This window comes from Mastacembelus armatus, chromosome 8, assembly GCF_900324485.2.
Source record: "Mastacembelus armatus chromosome 8, fMasArm1.2, whole genome shotgun sequence".
Taxonomy (NCBI): Eukaryota; Metazoa; Chordata; class Actinopteri; order Synbranchiformes; family Mastacembelidae; genus Mastacembelus; species Mastacembelus armatus.
This window is the reverse complement of record NC_046640.1, coordinates 1292268-1315779: the sequence shown is the minus strand read 5'-3', so window position 1 is coordinate 1315779 and position 23512 is coordinate 1292268. Positions and strand designations below refer to the sequence as shown.

General features: G+C 42.0%; 1 protein-coding gene across 1 annotated transcript; it reads left to right on the top strand.

Annotated features, from left to right (window-relative positions):
- The first annotated feature begins 7442 nt into the window (after positions 1 to 7442).
- Positions 7443 to 23118, top strand: gna13b (guanine nucleotide binding protein (G protein), alpha 13b). Its single transcript, XM_026324731.1, has 5 exons — positions 7443 to 7758; positions 15775 to 16004; positions 19380 to 19430; positions 21158 to 21358; positions 22462 to 23118. Exons 1-5 carry the CDS (start codon positions 7476 to 7478, stop codon positions 22831 to 22833), a joined length of 1137 nt encoding a protein of 378 aa, XP_026180516.1. The 5' UTR covers positions 7443 to 7475; the 3' UTR covers positions 22834 to 23118.
- Positions 23119 to 23512: the final 394 nt, after the last annotated feature.

Genomic DNA, 23512 nt, shown 5'->3' with positions numbered 1-23512 from the left:
ACCAAGAAGACTTGGAAAGCTGTGATGCAGGTAAAGATCGTGACGCGTTTTCTTCTGTCCGCACGTAGTGCCACTGTTCCGGCCTTGAAGAAGCAGCCACCATTTTCTTCCTTGTACTGTGATCCATGGGACACCCATTTTTCCTGAAGCCAATATGGAAGTTTGTCCACTATTGGTGCTATTCCATGAGAGGTGTCGAGATACATTAAGCCAGGGAGATATCCATCTTCCTTGGCACTTAAGATCTCCTGTAGCAGATCTCTGAGTTAGCGTAACTTCACATAGTCTTTAGTTGATACTTTGGGGAAATTGTCCAGCCGCCGAAAGAGTGACTTCTCAATTGTTTCAGGTGCTGCATAACACTCACGTAATCTCTCCCATGACTTCTGTAAGGCTAGACAAGGAGCATTGACATGTACTGAGCGTATGAGTCTGACCTGTTCACTTGATTCTTTCCCCAGCCATTTTGTCATTAGGTCTAATTCCTGTGTTGGTGTGAGGAAGAGGTCAGCGATAGCACCAGTGAATGAAGAGTACCATGCACGATAATTTTCTGGTCTGTCAACAAATTGGCACAGCCCTGAGGTGATGAGGTCTCTCTTGGCCATGTATTGTGCAAATGGCTCTGCCAGGTGACATGAGGTAACTGGAGACTCATGTCGGTGGACGAATGGTTGGGAATAACCATTTTGGGAGAGCTTTGTTCCTCTGATGTCAGGTTTCATCTCAACTCTGGGTAGATATGCTGTGTTTAGCTGATATGATTGGAAACCATCAGCTATTTCAGGCCTGGGCTCATTATTTATAGGCTGTGATTCTGTGACATTAGCAGGAGAATTCCATGTTATGAAGGAATCTTGTGTTTGACAGTTGACAGACACTCGTGAAGTTAGCACTGGAGGAGGTGAACAATCTTTATGTTTTATTTGAGAGTGTACATATTCCAATGTGCCCTCTATTTTTGGCTTATTCGATTCGGATTTAACATCCTCAGGCATGCTGTCCATAGCTTCTTCTAGTACTGTAGTAGAGATCCTGCAGTCAAGGCATTTCTTGCAGATTACAAGAAACCTAAACCGGTTGAAAAGGGGTACCGGATCCTCTGCTTTGAGGAAGTGTGGCATTTTCCAAACAAGACCAACACTTTGTTCAAGGAGTATGTTAAGACATTTCTGAAATGTAAGCAAGAGGCATTGGGTTACCCCAAACATGTCAAAACTGAAGAGGAACAGCAAAAATATATTCAAGACTATTTTATACACAAAGGCATCAGGCTAGACCCTGACAAGATAGCTGTCAATAAAGCAGTCAGGAGCTGTAACTGGCTACGTCTGAACTCCCTGTGGGGGAGGTTTAGCATGAGAACCTGTTTGCGGTCGTGTGAGTTGATTACAGAGTCCGAGAGATTTACAGAGCTAATGTTTAGCAATCATTTCTCTGATGAAATAGCCATGGTCCAGTGGTGTCAGGCCGATAGCCAAGACGGTAGGGCAGATGATGTCAATGAGTTCATCGGCGCAGTGACAACGGCTCATGCGAGGCTCTTGTTTTATCAACTACTGGACAAGCTGCAACAGAGAGTTCTGTACTGTGAGTTCTGTACTGTGATACTGTTTCTGTTATCTTCACGTCTAGACCTGGGGAGTGGGTACCGTCCCTCGGACCGGGATTTGACAGATGAGCTGCGTGGTGAGAACGGTGAGGATGATTTTATCACAGAGTTTGTATCAGGTGGCCCCAAATGCTATGCTTACCACACGCAGAGAGGGAAGAGAGAGATAAAATGTAAAGAGGTAACTGAATTCTGCTAATGCGGCTGTTGTGACTCAGGAGTCACTGGTGGGGCTTGTTAAGTCACTTGTAGCTGACCAGAAATCAGACAGACACCTCACTGCTGTATTGGACACTATCAAGCAGGATAAAAGAAAGTTTCATTTAAAGAACGACACTGTTGTAAAGAGGGTCCGAGTTGTGTACAACAAACACCTTGCGTTTGTTGTGTACAACAAACGCAAGGTGTTGCCTGACTACACCACGGTACCTTATGTATTCTTAATTAGAGTTTGATAGTCGTCTGATCCATCCATTTAGCATGATTGTTGGTGGTCCATCCAACACTGGTAAAACCTTTTTTTGTCAAAAGCGTTATTGAGAATGCACAGACTTATTTCACATAGATTTGACAATATTGTTTATGCACGCCGCTCAAACCCACAAACTCACCCCCTGCTTGCGCCTGATAATATCTTAGAAACCTCTCGCCATTGTCATGTGAGAGCCACACGCATCATCTTTTCTATTTTAGAATCCCCGGCTGGCAGGGTGGAAATGTAATTTTACAATAACCTTCCCGTAGAGAAATGGGATATGCTCATTCTGATCATTCTTTAATGCTATTTCAATATTGTCTATAGCGGTTTTTGAAAGAGACGTATAGTGAGGCTTGTCAAAACGTAATGTGTGTATTTTTCCTCTGCTCTAGCTTGATATACAGTGGGTACGGAAAGTATTCAGACCCCTTTAAATTTTTCACTCTTTGTGTCATTGCAGCCATTTGCCAAAATCAAATCAAATCATTAATGTACACTCAGCACCCCATCTTGACAAAAAACAAAAAAAACCAGAAATGTAGAAATTTTTGCAAATTTATTAAAAAAGAAAAACTGAAATATCACATGGTCATAAGTATTCAGACCCTTTGCAGTGACACTCATATTTAACTCACATGCTGTCCATTTCTTCTGATCCTCCTTGAGATGGTTCTGCTCCTTCATTGGAGTCCAGCTGTGTTTAATTAAACTGATTGGACTTGATTAGGAAAGGCACACACCTGTCTATATAAGATTACAGCTCACAGTGCATGTCAGAGCAAATGAGAATCATGAGGTCGAAGGAACTGCCCAAGGAGCTCAGAGACAGAATTGTAGCAAGGCACAGATCTGGCCAAGGTTACACAAGAATTTCTGCAGCACTCAAGGTTCCTAAGAGCACAGTGGCCTCCATAATCCTCAAATGGAAAAAGTTCTGGACGACCAGAACTCTTCCTAGACCTGGCCGTCCAGCCAAACTGAGCAATCGTGGGAGAAGAGCCTTGGTGAGAGAGGTAAAGAAGAACCCAAAGATCACTGTGGCTGAGCTCCAGAAATGCAGTAGGGAGATGGGAGAAAGTTCCACAAAGTCAACTATCACTGCAGCCCTCCACCAGTCAGGACTTTATGGCAGAGTGGCCCGACGGAAGCCTCTCCTCAGTGCAAGACACATGAAAGCCTGCATAGAGTTTGCCAAAAAACACACGAAGGACTCCCAGACTATGAGAAATAAGATTCTCTGGTCTGATGAGACCAAGATTGAACTTTTTGGCGTTAATTCTAAGCAGTATGTGTGGAGAAAACCAGGCACTGCTCCTCCCCTGTCCAATACAATCCCTACAGTGAAACATGGTGGTGGGAGCATCATGTTGTGGGGGTGTTTTTCAGCTGCAGGGACAGGACGACTGGTTGCAAGTGAAGGAAGGATGAATGTGGCCAAGTACAGAGATATCCTGGAAGAAAACCTCTTCCAGAGTGCTCAGGACCTCAGACTGGGCCGAAGGTTCGCCTTTCAACAGGACAATGACCCTAAGCACACAGCTAAAATAAAGGAGTGGCTTCGGAACAACTCTGTGACCATTCTTGACTGGCCCAGCCAGAGCCCTGATCTCTGCATTTTTATGAACAACGTAGCTGCGTGTAACATACATGCAGTGTTGAATTCTGGTATTCTGTCAACAGAATCATAATGACCCACAGGAATAGAGAGCGTGAGCTCGTTGTCACTCTTAGGGTCCCTTATTGATATAGCAGCGTCATCTTGGAAAAAGCTGACCCAAGTAGCTGGGTACTGAATCTCACTGAGCCCCACCTCATATGGCTTGTCCATTTGTATAGGTCTGGCTAGTTGTGTTCTGTAATTCCATATCTCATTATTGGGATATAAGTGTATTGAAGCGTTGCTGGGCAATGTAACATAAAAACTCATACTTCTTTTCTCCATGTTAATGGTACAATGGGGGTTATCTCTCTCTCTTTTAACTTCAAAAGGTATTTTTTCATCTCCTACATCCCGCGAGGTGTCTTTTTTCCAACATGTACGTGCCTGTGAAGCATGTGATAGTGAGGGGAGCGTCTTTTGTTCACATCCTCTCTGATTAATGTGTGACCAGGTGGCTGAGCGTTGCCTCTCTTATATATTCAAAACATCTCTTGCAGCCACCCAGGTGTTAAATTTGTGACAAATTAACACGTGCAGCTTGTTTGCATGTTTGGCTAGTATTTCTTTATCTTAAAAGTCTTGTCTATAATTACACGCTGGAGCTCTTCCTGATAAAACGTTCCTTTCACTGCATCGCCAGCTAGGTCACTCAATCTACACAACCAGATTCGCGGACAGTTGTTCTTTTATATTGAAATACTCATCTGTGAATGTCTGCAGGTAGCCCTTCCTGAAGACTCCTCGATGCTTTGATGTTCTCGCAGTGTCACCAACGTTGAATCTGAATATGGCCTGGGGTTTTTCACCCACTGTCTTGTACAGGATCTTGAACACATCCTTCCCCATTCTCTTTCACTGTGGCAGGTGTGGTATGATGCATTATAAGCACTGACTAGGTCATTGATTTTATCAACATATCTACGTATCTACAGCTGTTAAATACCGCCACATGTGGGACTTTAATGTCCGGTTGAATCGCTCCACTATGCTTGCTTTAGTTTTGTTCAGTGTAGAGATGTGTAATATTATACTCTTTCGCCATATTTCATCATCATTGAAGTGTCCATTCATCCATCCATCTTCTTCCGCTTATCCGGGGCCGGGGATACCCAGACTTCCTTCTCCCTGGACACTTCCTCCAGCTCTTCGTGGGGGACACCGAGGTGTTCCCAGGCCAGCTGGGACACATAGTCCCTCCAGCGTGTCCTGGGTCTTCCCCGGGGCCTCCTCCCGGTGGGACATGCCTGGAACACCTCCCCAGGAAGGCGCCCAGGAGGCATCCGAAACAGATGCCCGAGCCACCTCAACTGACTCCTCTCGATGTGGAGGAGCAGCGGCTCTACTCCGAGCTCCTCCCGGGTGACCGAGCTCCTCACCCTATCTCTAAGGGAGCGCCTGGCCACCCTGCGGAGGAAGCTCATTTCAGCCGCTTGTATCCGCGATCTCGTTCTTTTGGTCATGACCCAGAGCTCATGACCATAGGTGAGAGTAGGAACGTAGATTGACCAGTAAATCGAGAGCTTCGCCTTCTGGCTCAGCTCCTTCTTCACCACAACGGACAGGTACACCGACCGCATTACTGCTACCGATGCCCCGATCTGTCTGTCAATCTCGCGTTCCGTCCTTCCCTCACTCGTGAACAAGACCCCGAGATACTTACACTCCTCCAATTGAGGCCTGGATATGGCAAGCCACCTTTTTCCGGTTGAGTACCATGGCCTCGGACTTGGAGGTGCTGATTCTCATCCGCTTCACACTCGGTTGCAAACTGCCCCAGCGCATGCTGGAGATCCTGACTCGATGGAGCCAACAGGACAACATCATCTGCAAAAAGCAGAGATGAAATCCTGTGGTCCCCGAACTGGACTCCCTCCGGCCCCTGGCTGCGCCTAGAAATTCTGTCCATAAAAGTAATGAACAGAACCGGAACTTCATTGAAGTGTTTATTATAAAAACCGCCATCCATTTGTAGTTTAAGAGGCATGCGTCCCTCAGACAGGATATCCTTAAATGCATTTGATACTGACACCCCCATCTTTGATGTAAGACATCTGACCTATGCATATTTATAAAATACATGTCAAAAGGTATCGCATATTGTCGTTCTCTGCTGCATATTCACACATATCTACCAGGTCAGCCTGGAACTGTTTTTCTATACCTGACACCAGCACCCGACGTGTGGGAAAATGTTTCGTAGCAGGTGCGTGCAAAGTGTATGCATCCTGTCCCCATAAAAAATGTTTAACATCAGATATTGCAGGATTCACCCCTGTGGGTTATACGCAGCTTGTTAATGCCCGCTAGACCCCCCGGGCTGTCTGGCCCAGAGAGACTGCTCTTCTTCAGGAGAGCCTTGATGATAGCAATTTTCAAGGCCCTTGGAAATGTTCCAGACTGTAATGAGTTATTAACTAACTGAGTGAGTTGTGGTAACAAACTGCTTAGTACTGATTTCAGAAATCTAGTGGGTAAAACACTGAGGCAGCAGGTGGATGAACTCAGACCGGAGATGATCTCTTCAATCATTTGAAATTTACAGGTGTAAAATGTGTCAGGTCTACCAAGTGTCTCCTGGATGACTGCAGAGTTGTTATCTGTCCTTTGCAGTTTATTGCTTGTTTAATACCCTGAACCTTGTCATTAAAAAATATGCAAACTCATTGCATTTCGATGGGGAAAGTAGTTCTGATGGCAAGGGAAACGGACAGTTTGAGGGTTTGTCTTTTAGCTTTGGACTCTTCCAGTGGGTCAGATGATGTCACAAACGCCACTCCTTCAGATTTGGATTTGAGAAATCACGACTCACCTGAATTTTTCTTAATAAAATTTATCTCATCATGTTAAATAGAATCGACACGTGACTGGAACAAAACTGACCACGTTTCAATCTTTACATTGCTCCAAAACTAGTCACCTGACAATTGGAACTGTATAGTGAGGCATAAAAGGTTAATTATGGCTCTGTCCTAATTCTTGTCATAAGCAAAACTAGATTATTACAACATAAGGGGGCTGGGGGCACACTTCTATGGGCCTTTAAAGTTACATTATTTCCAATGATGGTTTTGAAATGAACCAGAAAGGTGTTGAGAGAGATGAAGCCACATTTCTGATAACCTGCGCGACTCGCCTAAACCTTGAAGCGTGTGCGCACACACGTACTTTAACGTGAGCGCGCATCGCCTGTGATTAGGGTATACCTCTCACTTGTGCTGCCTTTCCGTATACTGGAAAAACTGTCATTTTATTTTGGAGAGCCACAAACAGTCATGTAGCCTAACCATAGATTAGCCTAATTTGACTTTACTTCGCATATTTTCATGTGTTAATAAGGTTAAAAACATCACACGTTAAAACGTCAGGAAGAGGTAGTTACTTTAATAACATGTGGGGTGATGACAATTTTCTATTTTATGTAATTTATGCACCGGTGATGCCAGATTTGAGTTTACTGGCGAGATCTGTGAGCTTTACTTAAGAGCACAGTGTCAAAGCAACAGTTTCCAGTTGAATGGAGAAATTAACATTATTGTTTGGCAAACTTTAGAATCAGGAGTTACACCTTCAGGGTAGTTGGCCCCTCGCTAATGATGGGTAAACTGCACCGGTGAAAGGCGAGGCGAATGCCCTAGTACAGTGAATTCAGACGACACGTGAACGCAGCAGCGCGCTGGCTGAGTTCAGTCCTCCCCGCTGTCTGTATCGATGAAGTTGTTTCAAAGATGGCGGATTTCCTGCCGTCCCGTTCCTTTTTATCGGTTTGTTTCCCCAACTGTCTCCTCACAAGCGGCGAGGCAGAGCAGCTACGGAAATCTAAAGAGATAGATAAGTGTATAAATCGAGATAAGACGTATGTAAAAAGGCTAGTAAAGATCCTGTTGCTTGGAGCAGGCGAGAGCGGCAAGTCCACTTTCCTCAAACAGATGCGCATTATCCATGGGCAGGATTTCGATCAGAGGGCCAAAGAAGAATTCAGAGCCACGATTTTTAGTAACGTTATAAAAGGTAAGGCTATACCCAGCACCCACTGTGTTGCAGCTGGCTTGTGTAGACGTGTACTGGTCACGTACTTTAGCACTGAGTGGGAAGTTGGTAGTCATAGAGCTGAAGCGACCGGGGCAGTTTTGTGTGTTCGCCAAAGCTAGTCTGCTTAGCCGCTCAAGAGACCAAGAAACGCCCATGTTGTTTGTGTTTGTCTCCCACTGAAGGGAGTGGTAGTGTGTGCGGGGGGCATTGTTTGTGTTTATTCAGAGCTACACAGAGATTACTGCTCTTAGCTTTTTATCACTAACTCACACGTGCATATAACGTCCAGATCCCAAGGTGTTTTTGCTGCAAGCAGCCAAACCTGCCACTCGGTGGTGAGTGGAGAAAACACGAGGTCCACACTCTGAGAAATGTGTCTGTTTACTGTGAACTGTCATCGGAGGAGAGAGCACGGGTAGGCTGACCGCACCACCTCACAGCTACCATCGGCTGAGGTGGATTAGGCTTTAAAGCGGGTACGCGTCCAATGCCGCAGCCCTGCAATGAACTCTGGGCTCACGAAGGTGATAATGTTCAGCTTGGGGTGCTGAGTATGTGTTTGCAGGTTGTTAGTTAAACAGTGCTGACGTGAAATGTGCAGTGTTTATTTAAAGACTGGTTTCTCTGAACAGTAAAAACCCAAATCATGCTAGACTTTATGATAAATGGCTGGACAGTAGTTTCAGCTAAAAGTTAGAGAATGAGCTCACTGTTCAGATCAGTGTTTTGCATCCTGCTGTGTCATCAGCTAATATAGTTCACTATTGAGACAACAGGTATGTATTGCTGAGGCCATAACCACAACAAGTCACATTCTGCCTTATGGGACAGTTAACTTTTGGTAAAATCAGGTCACTGTGCAAGACCTCGAGCTGGCACTGTTGTAGTGAACCACGATACCAAAGAGTATCTAAACATACCTAGCTAGTAAATCAGATCATTTGAAGTAGACAGTCCCAGATCAGTTGTATTGCTTCAAGAGTTTGAATATGATCATGCAGCCTCTCCAGCATTATTAAAGCCTTATTAAGTTTCCCCAGTATTTAGCCACAGAATCATAATGTCACAGAAATGACAAATCAATTGTCGTATTGATTTGGCTTCTTTTCCTTTGAGAATGTGAGTGGTTGTCTGTTAGCTGGTCTCCCACTGACATCACATACCACTTTAAAAATGCTCTCAAAACTTCCTCTGGCTTATGGGCAGTAAATGGAAGTTATTCTTACAGTGGAAGCTAACTACAGGAAGTTTTGTGCTTGCATTAGCTACGTGCTAACATCTCTCTAATGCCTTCACATTTTTTAACTTCACATTTGAGACAGTTTGTGTTATATTGTTCTGCAGTAGTTTCCAAACTTAGTCTCACACAGAACAGCTCTTGACATCCCTGTCTAATGTTAGGTACATATTAATAAGGATTCATTTGAGAGAAGATGTCAGTCATGGGTCCGATGGTGCCAGCACTTTTATTTATTTTTGTCACTTTAATGGATTTTCCCCAACCTGCCACTATTTGAAACACCCTGATCCTTACCCTACAAACCAGACTACTTAGGCTCTTTCAGTTTAATGACTTTTATCCTGGGGTATATGTAGACACATGTACTACTTCTGGGACACATGGTGTTGCCAGCCACTGCTGCTTGACTTCAACCTCAACCTCTGCACCACAGGGTTTTAGGTTGTTTTCTTAGTTCTGTCCATAATACAATGCAAACCAGCACTTTGAAGCTTTGTGTTAAAACTGTCATTTGCCACTCTTTTTAAAAATCAGAAATCTCAGTTGTGTTTTAGTGCTTTTATCTAGTGATTATGGTGGCTGTACATTAAGTAAGTTAGTTAAATGACAGTTGTATTGATGACAGATTTGGGAAAAAGCTAATTGTCTTTTCTCTCTCTGTCTCCAGACCCTCTCTGACGTATGTCACTATAGTTAGTCACACTGAACAGTGTGTTGCATTGAAATTCCACTGCTTGATTTTGTCTTCATGGCCTTGTGGTTGTAGTGACTAGATAGATACTTTATTCATCCCCCATGGGGGAAATTCAGACTATTATTGGTTATTAATAATGTAGTTCTTCTAAAGCAAGCATATTGGCATTACAAAGATTAATTAAATGGAGACAATTATGACATGAGATTAAAAGAAAATCAGGATCTTCAAAGTTAAGATCAAGGACAAGTAAGCAAGATATTCCATATCCTACCACCGGATACATCCTGGCATCATTGTTCCACATCTGCTGCACTGTGGTGTGATATGGCTCAACACCATCCCAGACTGAGTATGAGCATTATAAAGCCGAACTGTCTCCTCTGAGCCCTTGATTGTTTGGGAATGTACTGAAGAGACAGCGGCAGGTGCTCAGTTGAAAAATTATAGAAATCAAAGAAGTAAGTGGTTCGGATCAAAATTGTGCTATGTGTTTTAATAGTTGATGTGAGGATATGATTATTGGTTTATATTAATCAAAATTGAACCTTTAAGAATGGTCATTATGAGATCTGTTCATTGCTTTACCATCTGTGTTTCTAGTTTTCCTTATGGGTCAGAGTTTCTGTACAGGTGCACACATTCTCAAGTCCATCCATCCATTATCTACACACGCTTATTCCTAACCAGGGTCACGGGGATCTGCTGGAGCCTATCCCAGCTCTCTTTGGGTGAAAGGCAGGGGTCCACCCTGGACAGGTCCCCAGTCCATCACAGGGCCACATAGAGACAAACAACCTCACACACTCACCACTCACTCCTATGGGCAATTTAGAGTCACCAATCAACCTGACATACATGTTTTTGGACTGTGGGACAAAACCCACACAAGCACAGGGAGAACAAGGAAACTATACACAGAAAGGCCCCTGACAGGTTGCAAACCTAGAACCTTCTTGCTGTGAGGCAACAGTGCTAACCACTAATCCACCATGCTGCCCTCATTCTGAAGTCAATTCTTTAATTATTTATGTATTATATTTTCCATATTTACTGTGGGAAGCGGCATACAGGTTTCATGCCCTATTTTGTGTTTATGCAGTTTTCTGCATCAGTAATTAGGTTTACACGGTCGAGCATTTGACTGTACAATTTAGTCACTGTGTTGCAGGACAACAACTATACGCTGCACACACAAATTGTGTGAGACATTTTGTGGAAACAGACAGTTGCGTCAGAGAGGCAATAGACAAACCCCTCCGTAGTTGCTGAGTCATTTGATGTTCTGGAAACAGTGATGTAGGTTGTCTGATGGCCGAAGGGACAAAGGACCTGAGGTAGCACTCCTTCTCACACAAGGTGTTAAATAGCCTGTCAGTGAAAGTGCTGTATGGATCTCCAAGGGTGTTAAGTGAGGAGTGTGAGGTGTTGGCAAGAAGAATTTGAAGAGTTTCTGACATGGTCCAAAGGATCTGAGTCACCTCGGGTTGATTTGACTCTTTCCTCTAGAGCACAGTGGTTGTATCTGTCCAGTCCAGTTAGCTGTTAAGGTATACACCCAGGTTTCTGTGGCTCATTAGCTTCTATATCCATTCCCTGGTTGGGAGTTTTTTTCTTGTGACACACCACTAATCAAAGTCCCAGATCACAGTTCTGTATTGATCCTTCATTCTGTCAGTGAGGCATCTGACGATAGCAGAGTTATCAGGTGACAGTGTGCAGAGATTCAGGTCGAACGTGACCCAAAACTCTGAGGTAACTAGCTGTGGGCACTGTGAGGTGAATAACGAGGGCCAGTCACTGACCAGTGACAGGAGCCTTCATTTGTACTTCCATTGTGTTACAGTAATTGTGGTGGGAGTTAGGTAATGTGTGATGTGTGACCCTGGTTAAGAAGGTGCATTTGTTCAGTTAAATAAAAAAAAACATATAGACGTGTATGTCATTGATACTGCCTAGATGTTTATGTTTGGCATGTAGTGCTGTAAACACGGGGTACAAAACCGTGGCTGGTAATGACAAAATGAATGTGCCATAATCTTTTGTAATCAGCATCTGCTTTCGCTCATGTGGGTTGATCTGCAGTTTTAGCTTATAGCCTTCAGCCATAGCCTTGTGCTTCTGTTTTATCTGATTGTGACTGAGCTGTCAAATGCAGCCTGCATTGTGGTCATTCTTGAGGCTTTGAACAGCTGCATGTTGCTCTAACAGTGACATCTGAGCTGTGGCAGTGAACACTCTCTTACCTTCCACTTTTGGTTCTGATCCTGTCTGAAATCCCAGTCTGCAAAACAATACAAGAATGTGTTCTAAATCAAAAATAGTGCACTTACAATTAGGTTTTAGAATAGATAAAACATAAAACAACGAAAGTTTCCCTTCCTTGAACAAATATAACTAGAATGACAATCATGAGGTGAAATGTGAAAGCCTGTAAATTCATCACCCAGAAAAACACAGTAGGGGTGTTCACTCGCTATCATTCCACTCTCTTATGAGTCCGCAGTGTTGATGAGATGACCATACGGACATTTGGACAAAAATACATGTGACATTAGTTCAGTGTTGTTTTGAGAGCTTTTCAACATTGTGGTGCATGGCAAAATATACTAGCAGTTAGTTTCAATACATATACTTTAGCTGTGGGTTTCCCAGTTATTAGCCCCTTTCAGACATGAAGATGAAGCCAGTAATGTGATGCATTACATCTCTGGATTAGTAGCCACAGCAGAGACCTAAATTTGTGTGCACACAGATTTTTTATATGTCCCTATGACACTTGAGCCAGCTTGGAGGCTAGACTGCCGTACCTGAAGCTGCTTGACCCGTGATGACCCTGCTACATGAGTTAGGGGAGGATCATCTCAGAGAGTCAGATGTGACCACCGGCAGAGAGTGGTGGCCGGCAGTGGACTGGAGTTCAAGTTCATAGCTAGGGGTGAATATTCATAAGATTTTATTGATACAATACCATTATCGATGCCGTGTATCACTTTAATTCCTTAAAGATTCCTGATCAGTTTTGTGTGTTAAAAAATACATTAGCTTCAACGCAGCTGTTTTATTATCTCTGATTCTGAACACAGTATTCCACGGAATTTCACCAAAATAGAGAAAGACTAAAAGACAATCTGTCATTTGCTGTATCAGTCCAACTGAACAGAGAGCGCTGTGTTTTTTTTTTTTTGGGCAGTTTTTTTTTTTTTTGGGCAGTTTTTGCCTTTATTTGATAGGAGAAAGCGGAGAGAAACAGGAAATGTGGGAAGGAGAGCAAGGGGTAGATGTGCGGTATCAGATGCCTGGTTGAACCAGCTTCAGCGCATTCGTGGTCAGGCATGCAAACCACTACACCTGTATGTATAGTGTTTGATTTTTCTTAGCTCATGAACGTCGTCTGCTACGTGGTGCTAATGTTAACAGAACATTTACCCTGCGTAACAGACGATTTTACAGTAAGTAGTACTGCTTTCATATTTCTTCGTGAAATGAAGTCATATATCACTTCTCCCTCTTCTCCATGACTACTTCTTGTTTCACGTTTTAAAAGCAGAGCCACAGTGTTTGAGGTCATGATGCATGTGCCACTGAACAGTTCTTTAATGAAGACCTTGACACTGATTTTAAATGAGAACTGCAAGAAGAGGATGTAAACCGAGCTTCATAATACAGCCAACTTCCTGTTGTGCCTCCCTGTTGTAATCCACAGGTGCTATGCTGTTACTGGTGTGCAGTGAAAAGGTAACGATGCACGTGACCATTATGTAAAGTTTAGAGGTTAGGCAGCATGAAGCATGTTGTGTTCAGTGTAGTATACTTTTAGCCTGCTGGCCTAAATCAGATTTTGGATAAATGCATGTAGTGTGTCGTGATGAACAGGCCGGAGTCAGACTGCACGGCTCACTGTGGCTCTGCGTGGCTGTCTCTCCCTCACATCTGACACCCTCCAATAACTAGGATTCTGTGTGTGGTGGTATCTTTTGTTAAACAGGAGGCAACCAGCAGTCAGCTAATGACACCCATCCTGTCCTTGTGAGGTCCCTTCTGCTTCAGAATTCTTTAACAATGTCCTTATTAAGTCACTCCTGCAAGCTATGCAGACTGTATTTTTTCTTTACTGTTTATAAAAGAGATAACAGTGCCCCCTATAGTTTTCTTTTAAGCATAAAGTTGCTACAAGTGACCCATCGTATACCTTTGTTTTTAAGAAAATACACATTATTTCATATTAACATATGGGACTGGATGAGAAGCTCACATTAGAAGTGATGGTTTAAGCCCAGCGCACCAGTCATAACCAAATTTGGGTGTCAGATCCAGTAGGTTGTAGCTTTGTCTATGTTTGAAAAGGTTTGCATTAATCAGGTACAATACTTTTCTGTCCTTTGTCAGGTCCCATGTACATCTTAGATTTCCGAATTCTTTAGTCAGATAGTTAAGCTAGTTTAGGTGTTAAGCCATGTTCACACAGACTTTTCCTCTGTGTGGTAAAACAGACTGTCTCTTTCTTCTGAAGTTGGGAAATGCAGTGGAGCAGCGAGTGGGATATCATGGCGGAGCATTGAGGGGAATCATCCAGAACAGTACAGCATCTGGTTTAACTTTCCCTGCAATATGACGTGACGTCATCCTACCATGTGTGTGCTAGTGTGCATTCCTGGCAGAGTATGTTGTAATGAATTCTGTATTTCTGCAGGTTACCTCAGAATCATCACAATGAAAGATAAAGTAGTTTTCACTTTTCTTATAAATTCTCATCTGTGAGTATTCCAAACCACTGTGCTGTGATTTGGTCTCCACTAAGCTTTAAACACAGTCATCCATTTTGGACTTCCTAGATTATATTTAATTGTCTAACAGGACATGAAATGGTACACCCCCACCAGTGCAGACACTTGTGTTGTTTTGATGCAGGGCTATTGTCTGTGTCAATCCAGCCTTACTTACATACTGTATTTTATGTTGTATGTTAAATATTTACAGTTTATTCATTTCAAAAAAGGTATATTAGTGTTTGGTTAGGTCTGGCACACTGTTATCTGTCCAAAGGTCTGAAAGACGAGAGTTTGACAGCACTCATGTTTCCAATCCAAAGCACAGACAGGAAACTGCCTAAGTGCTGCACGATTCAGCACAGGAACTGAAGATTTGTAGAAAGACACAACACACTCATCCTTGAGCTGTCAGCAGTCTCTCTCTCGCACACACACAGCCCGCAGATGCTGGTTTAATCTATGTACAGCCATGAAACAGAGCACACTGTAAGAGCAGGCTTTTTGAGGCAGAGTGAAACTTAGTGCCTCAACTTGCTGCTCATCTGCGTTCACTAAACTGCCAGGGGTAGCAGTTTGTGCTCAACCCAAATAATTGATTCTTACAATCGATTAATGTGGGGCATGGTGGTCGTAGACTGATTTAATGCAAGTTGCAATCTTTTCCTAACCCTAACCAAGTTGGTTATGGAACCAAGCCGTTTTAATGCCTGAGCAGGACCAAGTTGTTTTAATGCCTGAACAGAACCAAGCAATTTTAATGCCTAAAGAGAACCAGGTTGTTAATAACAATCCAATTGGGTGGAATTTAGTATTTTGCTATTTGAATGGTTTTGTGTTTTCAAAAATTGTATTCAGTGTGACTCACATCAGGACTGAAAATAGACCAAAACAAGACAAAATTTAGTTGATGCAGTAATGATTGCAGTGCAGTGGCAAGAATTTTTTTTCCCCTTCTCATATCAGTATCTCATGTGTGACTCTTTGTCTCAAATTTCCCAAATTGTAAACCCTCAGGTGGTTTTCTTGATTGTGACATGTTGTACTTAGTAATTAATGTGAGGCACGCCTACTGTCATTGTCATTGTCATCTGATGAGCTAGTCAGTTTTAAGTTCACCTTTGGAAGTGGATACCTTTGAGTTAAATGATTTTTTTTTTCTTTCCCTGATGCCCGTCCGTTGCAGTGAACATTCTTCTCTTTCTTGTAAAAATGCATTTGTATCATCCTTGCCACGGGAAATATAGGTCATAATCTGGAACCATGTCTTGATGTGTGTTTATAATCTTCAGGTATACGAGTGTTGGTGGATGCTCGAGAGAAGCTACACATCCCATGGGGCAACCCATTGAATCAGCAGCATGGAGACACCATGATGGCATTTGATACCCGGTCAGCTATGGCTCATGGTCACGGGATGGTTGAGTCCAAAGTCTTTCAACACTACCTGCCATCCATCCGTGCTCTCTGGGCTGATCAGGGAATCCAGAATGCATATGACCGACGCAGGGAGTTCCAGTTGGTGAGTATGCTTGATACCTAACATCAACACAGTCAGTATCATGTATTTTCAGAACAAATGTCCTTATTGTATTTCCAGTCTTTGGTGATATATACAAGTTCAAAGGGTTGAGGTCAGTGGTGGGTCTTTGTGACATTGTCTGGGGAAGGTGAATTTCACAGTTCTGTCGTTTAGGTCTGACTCAAATCGAGCAAATTTCCCCCCCCTGCTTCAGTTGCCCTGTGTTTGATATGCCTCAGTCCTACTTTCAACTGTGACTGTGGGATGTCCAGTGATTACTTGTGAGTAGACTTGGGGACCTTTGAGTGTATAGATGTGCACTGACGATAAATGAAATGAAAGGCGCACAGCTGGTGGAGAACTGCAGCTGCTGAGCACACACAGACGGACACAGATGAGCTAATGAAGGGCTGCTTTTCTCCCTACCCTCGGTCCCTCTGCTACCCCACACCCTTCGTTCATTCATCTCTCCCTTGCAGCACTCCATAAGTTTACACTGCAGTCTAATAGCATCTTACCCACAGGAAGATGATCTTTAACTCTCCTGTAGGGAGATCGGCCTTTCAAGATTCTGCAGCAGAGATTCAAAGAGGAGTTAGCTCATTGTGTGTTAAGTCTTTTCTAATGCTACTCTCTAATTGTAATTTGTGATGTTGGATTTAAGCTCTCCACTACCTGTCATATTGAATTCCTTTATCTTTTAATTTTAAAGTATGTATAGTATGACCTGCAGAGGAATAGCATTTGATGTCACCTAATTCACTATGGTTTCTGCCAGCATGTATTGGTGGTTATTAAGTTAATTAAGTTCATGCACATACCATAGTGATTAATGTAGTATTTTTACTGATATGATAAATATCATATGAGGACATTAATTATATTGCAGTGACTTTCATATCATGACTATGTACAGTATCCACACGCATGGCTGAAAGCAAAAGTAACAATTGCTGTTGGTTCCTGTGAAGGACCTTGCACCAAAAATGGGAGTAACTGACTGTGAGGAAGTGGTTTCATAATGTTAGCCTGTGGAGTTAATGAGCAAAGCTGCTATATGACACAGCAAAGGCCACACACAGGAGTGGACAATATTGCATTAATATATTATGCTGGTATTACAAAGTATTTTTGAGAAGCAGCCAGTATCTAGCAACATTCAATTACAAACAACTGGTCATTCTGGGACCTTAAATGAACTTCATGTCATTGGATACTGTATTAGGTTAAATATGTAGGGCTGCAGCTAGAGGGTCTTATTTGATTTTTATTATTAATCAGTCTGTCAGTGTCCTTAAATATAAGACAACATCTTCAAATACACAGCATGTGGATGTGTCAGTTGCTTGTGAGGAAAACATTATCAGTGATCAGTGTGGCTGCAGCAAAGTGAGGACTGCTGTCTGGGCATCTCTTCTTGCTGACGGAAAAATGCTGTAAGTGATGCAACCTTGATCAGAGGAGATGAACTGGACCTCTGAAATGGATAAGAAGTCATCAGCAGAGAGATGTGACTACTGGATGAGATCGTGTGAGGAATGCATATGAAGGCAGAAAATAATTTCCTAGAGTCTGCAGCAGTCTTTAGATTTGCACCTGGTTCACAGCGTGTGTAGTCCCTGACTGGACTGCAATATAATTTGTGGTGACAATGAACATGGTGTTGGGAAATAGAAAGCCTGAACACCTCCTCCTCTCTGCTTGAACAGGGAGAAAGCACGATTGGTGGAGAGTGCAGCAATTCACTGAGGGCTAGAACTTCAATATGTGACTGCCTAGCAAAAAAAAGTATGAATTCAGCTTTATTGACAGCAGACTGGGAGTTCCACAAACCATTTGACAAAGATGTATGCATGAGAATTACTGGAAAGTCCTGATGTTTTTTTGTCTTTAGACAAGGCTTCCATTTTTTAACAAACAAATGTTCTAGAAAAGCATTATGTAGAGGGAAGTGATGATGTTAAATAGGCAATGTGCTCTGGTAAGATACTAAAATATTTATAAAGGATTTGTAGCTTATTTTGGTGAGCAAAAACAGTTAAAATGTAGCTACACTGCAGCTGATAGGAGAAAACATTTTAAAATTTACATTATGGTGTTATGAACACATGAGGAAGGAGAGGGTGTTTCTGCATTGCTGCAATACAGCTCAGCAGGTAACAGTGATTGATCATCATCATGTATTATGTTTGCTTCATGGTAATTCAGGTTATACCAATCTGATGGTGATTGTGAAACACCAGGCTGAAATTAATTTGACAGTCTATTTGTCTAATAGCTGGACTACTCTTATGTAATACTGCCTCCATCAAGTTGAAATTTTAAGCTGAGTATTGTATTCGTTGGATATTGTATATTGCAGCAGGTCCACTGACTGATCAAAGACTTAGTCACCCAAAATACCTAAAATAAAAAATTATATTAGCTATTGATTTCTCTGCAATTTTTTGGATTAAATAATTATTTTTGTGTATAAAGTATCAGAAAATGATTAACATTGTCCAGAGGCCAAAGTGACATATTCAGATGTGTTTATTTAGGACAAGCCATGATTGGTAAACCTAAAGATAATTGTTTCAGCTTTACTACAAATGGGAGGAATATCCTCTGCTTTAAAACAAGATCAAGCCTACCTGTGTTCAGACTGTATTATTTATAGTGTAACATTTCTTCCTAATGTCCAGCAGAGCATACATTATGTATCAGGGCTACGAATACCGCTGGTGCTCCTTACTGAAAATGTTAAAGCACCACTTACATTAACATGCAGTGCAACACAATCATAGTTTTTCCATCTTAAATCCTTACCAGGCGAGGAACCATATATTGTAACTTCAGTGACCTTGATTTGCAACATAAAAATGAAAAAGACACAAAAGTTAAAAAGAAAAAATCTTTAATATACTCCAAGCATGACCATTATTAATTGAAATTTTCAATGAGTGCCCTATAATGACTTATAGGGCACTGTTTGACATTGTTCATAAATTACAACATGCTGTTTTGTTTTAAAGAAAAGAATCACATAGTGAGAAAGTGCTTTATAAGATAAAATAACTTAAATTTAGCTTTTTTTTTTAAACTTAAACTACAAAACAAAACAAAAAATAAACAAAGGAGGGGGCCTGTTTGCGAGTAGCACCACTATATGTTATACACTGCCTCCAAAAAAAGGTAAAAAACGTATATCATGTATCATGTTTGTTTTCTCATCCCCACAGTGGTGGTGATGGGTGTGGTGGTACCACATGAAAAAATGACACTGATGTCCCACTTCCAAATTGATGTCGAAGGGAGTCAGACCCATGTGATATATGCCATATGCCATTGGAGAATAAGCTCAGCTCAGCTATCTTTCTTCTCTCTTTCTCTCAGGGGGAGTCAGTCAAGTATTTCCTGGACAATTTGGAAAAGCTCGGACAATCAGTAAGTGCCGCACTGCCAAGGCCCCATCAACATAGAGCAGATGGATGTGATAGCACTTGGCTAGTTTGTTAAAAAGAGAAGCGAAACCATTGTCTTCCTTTCCTGTGTTCTGTCTGTGCTGCTTTTTCCAGTGTGCACTCACTATTGCTCTGTGTTGCTGCCCAGGCTGACAGGCTGAGTCAAAAGCTGTAGATAATAGTGGGGACATACCAGAAATTTGATTACTTAACAGTGTAACAGTAAAATTAAACACATTAGACTTTGAGATTTGCACTTTTGTATGAATGGAAAAATCTGGAATGGAAATGATTTTAATTGCTTAACTGAGCCCTTTAGAAACAGATGATGTGGTTGTGTCTCAAACCAAAGCAAAGGTTTCCCTGTTCACTCTGTATCATCCTCCCACTGAGGTTCCTATTAGCCAATCAATGCCTTCCATTAGAGGAAAGTCTTGTACACAGGTGTTAGTGTTTCAGTGGTTATCTCTGTAGGAATATACTGTGCTCGGGCACATTCTTTAATGCCCCTAGTAAAAAAGGAAATGTTAATTTGACATTAAATCAAAACTAAACACTTATTTCCACTGTAGTCCTTGATTAAAGTATAATTAAAATAGATTTAGGAAACATACTACCACCAGTCTAATTCCATGTGGACTTTGATGTGGTTTGTCTGCTGAGAAGGGAAAATAGACCAACTATGGGATTTATACAAGTGACAAACATTTGGCAACTTTGGCAGCACAAATCTGCGTCAGCATGAGTTGAGGGAATTTCCCTGCTACATCAGGAAGTGTGAATGAGTTAAAACAGAAGTTCCTCGTTATAATGTGAGTAAAAAATTTTACATCATAGTAATTATTCACCCATTACATTATTGTATAAGATGTCCTTTATCTTCCTGTTTCAACGTGTTCCTATTCATGAGCAATAATAATTCTAATTTTTCAATTATATATATATATATATCTATATATATATATATATAGATATATATATATATATATATAAACTGTAAACAGTGAGTCTAAGTAACTTCAAAAAACACGAAATGGCCAACAGCCTTAAACTTATTTTTATCGACTTAAGGATTTTTATGTTGTGTTAAGTGTGCCTAAGGGAATGTAACCCACCCAAAAACACTTCCTCAGTGCTGGATTTCTTCCTGCTGTTTCTGTGACTGGATTTCTTTCCCTGTGTTGCACAAGCAAAAGTCCTGGGGGAGCATGTTTGTAAAAACTGGGAAAATATTTGGGAAAATATGCAGTGTTTGTGTGTATGATCAATGAATGAGTCATCACTTCTGACATGTTACAAACTTGGATCTGGTGTAGCCAGAGCATCATGACACATACACAGAAAACATTGTAGAAAATTTGTTACACTGTATAAAATAATAAAACTTCATGTTTGTTGCATATAATTAACAACTCACTTCGTTTTATTTGTTATGGCTTCACTGCCAAAGCCTTGTCACTACACACATGTATGTGTACAACTTCAGAGTCATCAAAATTCACATAACATAACAAAAGTGCCTTTTGCAAGGATGTCCCCAGAGCAACAGCAACACAAAGCTCTGCATTTCTTTCTGTAACACTCTAATTTAACTTACACTAGATACTTATATAGGTATTATCCTCCATGTGTTTCTTGTTAAGATATATGTCATTAAAATATGCCCTTAACATCTTGTCAAAATTAAACCCTGTAATGATGTGGTTGCAGGACTACCTCCCCAGCCAGCAGGACATCCTCCTAGCCAGAAAACCCACCAAGGGCATCCACGAGTATGACTTTGAGATTAAAAATGTGCCTTTCAAGATGGTGGATGTGGGCGGGCAGCGCTCTGAGAGGCGCCGCTGGTTCGAGTGCTTTGACTCTGTCACTTCAATTCTCTTCCTCGTCTCATCCTCTGAATACGACCAGGTTAGTTTGCCTAAGGCCATGCAGTACAGGGCGGGACATGCAAACACTGGGCATCCTGAATGCGGTCAAATTGAGGTATATTCTGGTGATCTAAATCAAACCATCACAGCAATCACATTATTAAATTCAAGTACATGACACCTCAGACCTAGAGAAACCAACTGTAACAGTAATTTGAAACATGTTGCATGTTTCATAACTTGTGTTTCCTGCTGTTAATTTACATCTTTGAATGTTTTTTCCTATTGAAAATCTCAGTGTTTGACTGCATTCACGTTTTCAGCCTTCATTCAAATAGTACATTGCGGTATGTTGTTCATATGCTGGTGAAATATGATCTGAGTTACCCAGGTTTTAAGGGAAAGTGTATGTGCTTTTTTGTGTTTAATGAAATTCACTCTATTCCACAAACTGGGGTGTTTTGACGATTTGAGTCAAAAACACTACAGTGAGACTCACAACTTGATTTTCATGTGGGTGAATGACTTAAGTAATAGTGTTTATATTGATTTTCTTTGACACTTTTTTCAGGTCCCTGCTGACCTGCTCCCCCCAAAAAGGTTTGGGGTCACCTCAGGTTTCCAGTTGTATGTAGTTTACTATAATGACTCTGTCTGTGCCAAAAGCCTGCCAAAAATCTTTGGAGATTTACAAACCACAATTCAATTAAATTTCATCTAAATGTTTGACTACCTGCACACTTCCTTCTCCAACTGAAATCAAAATGCTATCAGGAGAGATACCACTATTGCAGAAGTTCCCCACATGTTGTATGTGATCTGGAGACTGTGCTGCCGTTCCGTCATATAAAGCCGACCATCTTGTTCTTTTCTCCCACAGCCTGGAAGAAGTTTTTACCTCATTAACCCTACTGCCTGTGTTCATTAAAGGTTAATCGCTTGACTTTAGCTGCTTAAATGGGGAAAAAATTGGAATGGAAAAAATAGGGTTGACCCCAAACATTTAACCAGTGGTGTATTCATTGTAGGAACGCAATTTTGACAGAGCTTTGCTCATATTATAAATATAACAAAGTGCATGTCCAACACATGTCACAATTACCTTTGACCCCAACATATCTATCTGCATTCAAACACCTCCAGGTGCTGATGGAGGACCGGCAGACCAACAGGCTGAGTGAGTCCCTCAACATCTTTGAGACTATTGTCAACAATCGAGTTTTCAGCAACGTCTCCATCATCCTGTTCCTGAACAAGACGGACCTTCTGGAGGAAAAGGTGAAGCATGTATCCATCAAAGACTACTTCCATGAGTTCTCGGGTGACCCCACAAGCCTGACAGATGTCCAGCGCTTCCTGGTGGAATGCTTTCGTAAAAAGCGCCGCGAGCAGCAGCAGAAGCCACTGTACCATCACTTCACCACAGCTATCAACACTGAGAACATCCGGCTGGTGTTCCGTGACGTCAAGGACACAATCCTTCATGACAACCTCAAGCAGTTGATGCTCCAGTGAGGGGACCACAGATGGGGGAAACGGAGTGGGTTCGGGAGTCGACATTAAGTGTGTGGGGGGGGGTTGAGGGGAAGCACACAGAAAGTGGGTATCAAGGTGCTTTTTACCTTACTTCATACAGTACCCCCCTTCCCTACATTAACACCAGCCCAGAAGGGTAAAGGGCAGGCGGCAGTGTCCCTCCACCCAATCATCTTCCCTCTTTCACTTTGAGCCACTCCTCGCTTTTGAACTTAAGACTGTGTTTTAAAGCCACCACTACTACTGCCATCCCCCCCCCCCCCCCCCCCCGCTTGCCACAGTGACTTTTAACCTTTGGTTCAGATTGTCAACTACACTCTGACCTATCAAACCACTGTAAATGATCTTCCTGATTTTTATGGTATAGTCTTTCGTATGTGTTGCTCTGATTCACATCTACTCCTTTACTTCTATGCTGCTCTGACCACTGTTGCTAGGGTGGGAGGACAGGTTTGTTCAAATCAGTGGTACTGCATAGCCATCAAAGCTACCTGCAGCTGCAGGTATTATAAGCGGCTCCGCGACTGTTGCCAGGGGTTGCCTTCCTTTGCTGAGTTTCTTTTGTTTTTTCTTAGCTTTTACATCTACTCTCAAAGAGAGGGATAACACACATAGGAATTTCACTTTATTCCACTTCTGATCATTTAGTTTCTTTTTC

Coding starts and splice junctions, on each gene's coding strand:
- gna13b (XM_026324731.1), top strand. CDS start 7,476: ATGGCGGATTTCCTGCCGTCCCGTTCCTTTTTATCGGTTTGTTTCCCC. Junction 19,431..21,157: donor TGGAAAAGCTCGGACAATCA/GTAAGTGCCGCA, acceptor ATGTGGTTGCAG/GACTACCTCCCCAGCCAGCA. Junction 21,359..22,461: donor CATCCTCTGAATACGACCAG/GTTAGTTTGCCT, acceptor AAACACCTCCAG/GTGCTGATGGAGGACCGGCA.